General features: G+C 42.8%; 1 protein-coding gene across 1 annotated transcript; it reads right to left on the minus strand.

Annotated features, from left to right (window-relative positions):
- Positions 1–267: 267 nt before the first annotated feature.
- LOC125500204 lies at positions 268–2,520 on the minus strand. Its single transcript, XM_048652040.1, has 5 exons — positions 2,077–2,520; positions 1,895–1,973; positions 1,373–1,459; positions 1,136–1,288; positions 268–368 (listed from the first exon to the last, which is right to left on the minus strand). The coding sequence occupies exons 1-5, from the start codon at positions 2,092–2,094 to the stop codon at positions 268–270; spliced, it is 438 nt and encodes a 145-aa protein (XP_048507997.1). The 5' UTR covers positions 2,095–2,520.
- Positions 2,521–3,425: the final 905 nt, after the last annotated feature.

Genomic DNA, 3,425 nt, shown 5'->3' on the forward strand with positions numbered 1-3,425 from the left:
CAGGTACTTCATAGTAGCATGAATTATGGTTGACTTACTATGAACTCCTGGGGAAATAGGTTAGGTTTTGCAGACTGCGATGCGTAACGACAAGAATCATCTACCGAAGACTTCCAAGTTAGCGAGTCTTTCTGCCTCTGATTCCGTTACGGCTTTCAGAACCGAGTAGGATTGGAAGGGAACGCTCATGTTTGTGGCGTGCCAGGAGGGAAAGCGTCTTTTTGTAATATCCAGGTGGTGGTTTTGGACCATTCTACGTTGAACTTTCTATGTGGGATTAGGAACCTTTGATTTGTAACACCGGAATGTGAGCTGCTGTATTTTTCGATATCGTTGTGCTTGGGAATTGGTGGAAGATGTTAGTTGTTCTGATTCGATACAGTGAATACGTTAGAAATGCAAAGTTTGTGACCGACTCGCACCGATGATGTTTGTTACTCACGTGATTGCCTTGCGGATACGACGACCTTGAACACCCTTCTTATTGAATTGAATACGTCTGCGTTGCGATGAATTGTAAACTTTATTACGCTTTCGCTGCCGATTACCGTTTACTTACGAGCTGTCACCTCGTAACCTTACAAGTAGTCTACCTTCTGACGAGTGAACTTCCTACGTTTCAATTATGGATAAGGTGGATAGATGAGCTGCGCTTATTCAGGTTCATTTGTGAAACTGAAAGGTCTGTCACGGGGCCATGTGCCGTACAACCGTACGTCCTACGTTCGAGCGATCACGATTCTATCACTGTCACGTTTCGGCCGCCATGATAGCCTTTCCCAACAGACGACGGACGTCTCACCTCCACTAGTTCTGTATATCCCTCACGCAGCCAGCACGGTGATTGGTAGCCCATCAAAACTCTGTCTTTTTTGGGGTTAACCTAGCCTACCCTAACCTAACAAATTTTTCCATCTTTATCGATATGCTTGGAAGAGAGAGAATGGTGTTAGGCATTACGGATTCGTGCAGGTAGGTATAGGTGATAGGTTTGGCCACGTAGAATGTAGGAAGGTGATACGTCATGGAAATTACGAAATAAATGTTGAGGTTGTTTTGTTTGTTTGTTTTTTTTTATCTATTTTTCGTTGGGCTTGCTTTCCCGCCCCCCGCCCCCCGCGGCCACCGCCACGACCCTTTCTATGGTCGTTCCCCCTGCCACGCTTGTTGGGATGACTCAGCCTTACGTAGTTGAGTATCATTCTGGTGGCCAGGGCCTCTTGTTGGCGGGACTGCGACCACCGGCCGCCCTGGCCGCCCCGCGTGCCCTTCGAGTTCACCTTTTCCACTACAAAATATTTGAACAAATTAGCTCTACATATATTTTTGTTAATTAGACGAATCGGATAACACATATGATGGAGTAACACACCTGCTGCTTCCGCGGCAGGGGCTACGTTGGCGCTGCTTCTGGGTTCGGCCGCCTCTTCTTTGTTGGGGGCCGCTGGCTGCGCTTGCTCTATTGGATTTAAAAATTATTTTATCGTAATCATATAATTAGCATTAGATATTGGCCGTCTTTATCAACGTATAAGTAATTCAAAATTCTATCGCATCCACAACTACGTGAATGGGTCACACCTAAGTGGGTGACTATTTTTAAGAAACGAATCCGATATACCATGAGGTAGTGCACGATGCAGAATTACATGTACTTGGCACGATAGTTGATTCACATCTTTTTTTTCCTATTCTCGGTTAATTTTTTGTCTTCCTCAAAGATACTTAGAGAGTAGTTAACACTTGATGTACATTGCGAATTTCTTTGCACCCCAGGTGCATCCATTATGCCATGAAGTAGTGCGCGAACGAATGCGAATCGAGTGAATGACAATAATTGCCGACTGTTATACATTTAAGACACTTGATTGAACGTAACAAATGAAATACATACCTTGAGCTGGGATTGGGTCTTCAGTCGGTCCCAAGAGTTGATCCTCTGGCCACTCGTCGTTAAACATTTCTTCGTTCATCTTAAAATTAACAATACACGTTAGCTTTTCTTCGAATTATTGATGTCGGGGTGGTGGGTTGCTTTTTAGAAAATCCAAAATTTGAGCTCACGCTCTCTCTTACCTGTTCGTCTTCCGCCATTTCGATTAAATGGTTGCATGCCACGGGATTGAGAGCTTCCGCCTTCTTCGATTCCACAGCCTTTTGTTGGACACAAAAGCCTTGCACTTCCGGTTTGCTGAGACACTAACTGTTGTAGTTTGGTCTTCATTACGACCAAATAATGATATGATGCCTGTTGTAAAATGTCTTTTGAAAGGAAAAGTTCTCTTCTCTAGCAGACAGACATCGCCGCGTTTGTTAGATATTTCTGCACGAGATGCAACGGAAATTATGTTGATCTTCGGTGCATTTTGTTTAGTCCTGCCGTCGGAGCTCGCTTGCTCGTAATTTTATTTTTCATGACTGATATTCTACCCAATCTCTATTCACTCTCTGGACAGATTGGTGAGCCTAAATTCTCATTAGCGGACCGATTGCTTTCAGAAGTTCGGAAATGACTTTCTTCGTGGTTGTCCATCAAATTCGATGGTCCGTGATGAGATTCAAAATCAACTACTTCTTTTGCATATTGGATGTACGAATACGATTGCCCTCGGATAAACCCCAAATATCCATTTTTCATTTTATTTTATATCCAACGGTTCGGCCTGTTCTTGTTCAATAGTCAATTAGAGCTAAGTCTGCCTAGCCGAAATTTACTTCGAACAGGTTCGAAAGTACAGAACATGTCACGGACTGTTGCGGTCTGTTTTACGTGTCAGGACAATCGTCATTGTGCCGGTATTATTGATTTGATGCGTTATAGATGTTGTTGTACTTATGGACAATGTTTGATTTTCACATTTAGCGCTGCAAGAATGAGATGAACGTCTGAGATAGGATCCTACTCGTCGAAAATGTTGACATTGCCGGACGATACTCGTTACGTGACATTCACTACTGCATTGTCTATCTCATGCAACATGAGATTTTCAATGTAATCAATCTGTGCGGAACACTGTTATGTTGCATAACATGTGTTTTTGCGGTCTTCTGAACTTCGACTCCAGTTACTTGTCCGAATCTGAATTTGCCAGGTGACCTTGACTGCTGCTGTATTGCTAAATTATGATTTAGAGCCAGACACATGACAGGTTGAGTAACGAATCCATTTTCTGACTCCTGCTCCAATTGAGTAAGGACATGTTTCAATTTGTATTTGGCTTCTGTTATTCGATGCTTTTGTTTTCAGAAGATGATCAAAGTTGGCATTTGAATTTTTAAAAGATGCAGTAGTGATATGGTAACTGTTCTACCCGCACTAAATTCTCAGATTGATACTACATGAGAAGTGACTCCATCAACTTTTCACTGAGCAAGAATTCAGGGGCAGCCGTATAAGGATACAGTGAATAATACATATTGTTTTT

Source organism: Athalia rosae, chromosome 3 (assembly GCF_917208135.1).
Source record: "Athalia rosae chromosome 3, iyAthRosa1.1, whole genome shotgun sequence".
In the NCBI taxonomy this organism is placed as follows: Eukaryota; Metazoa; Arthropoda; class Insecta; order Hymenoptera; family Athaliidae; genus Athalia; species Athalia rosae.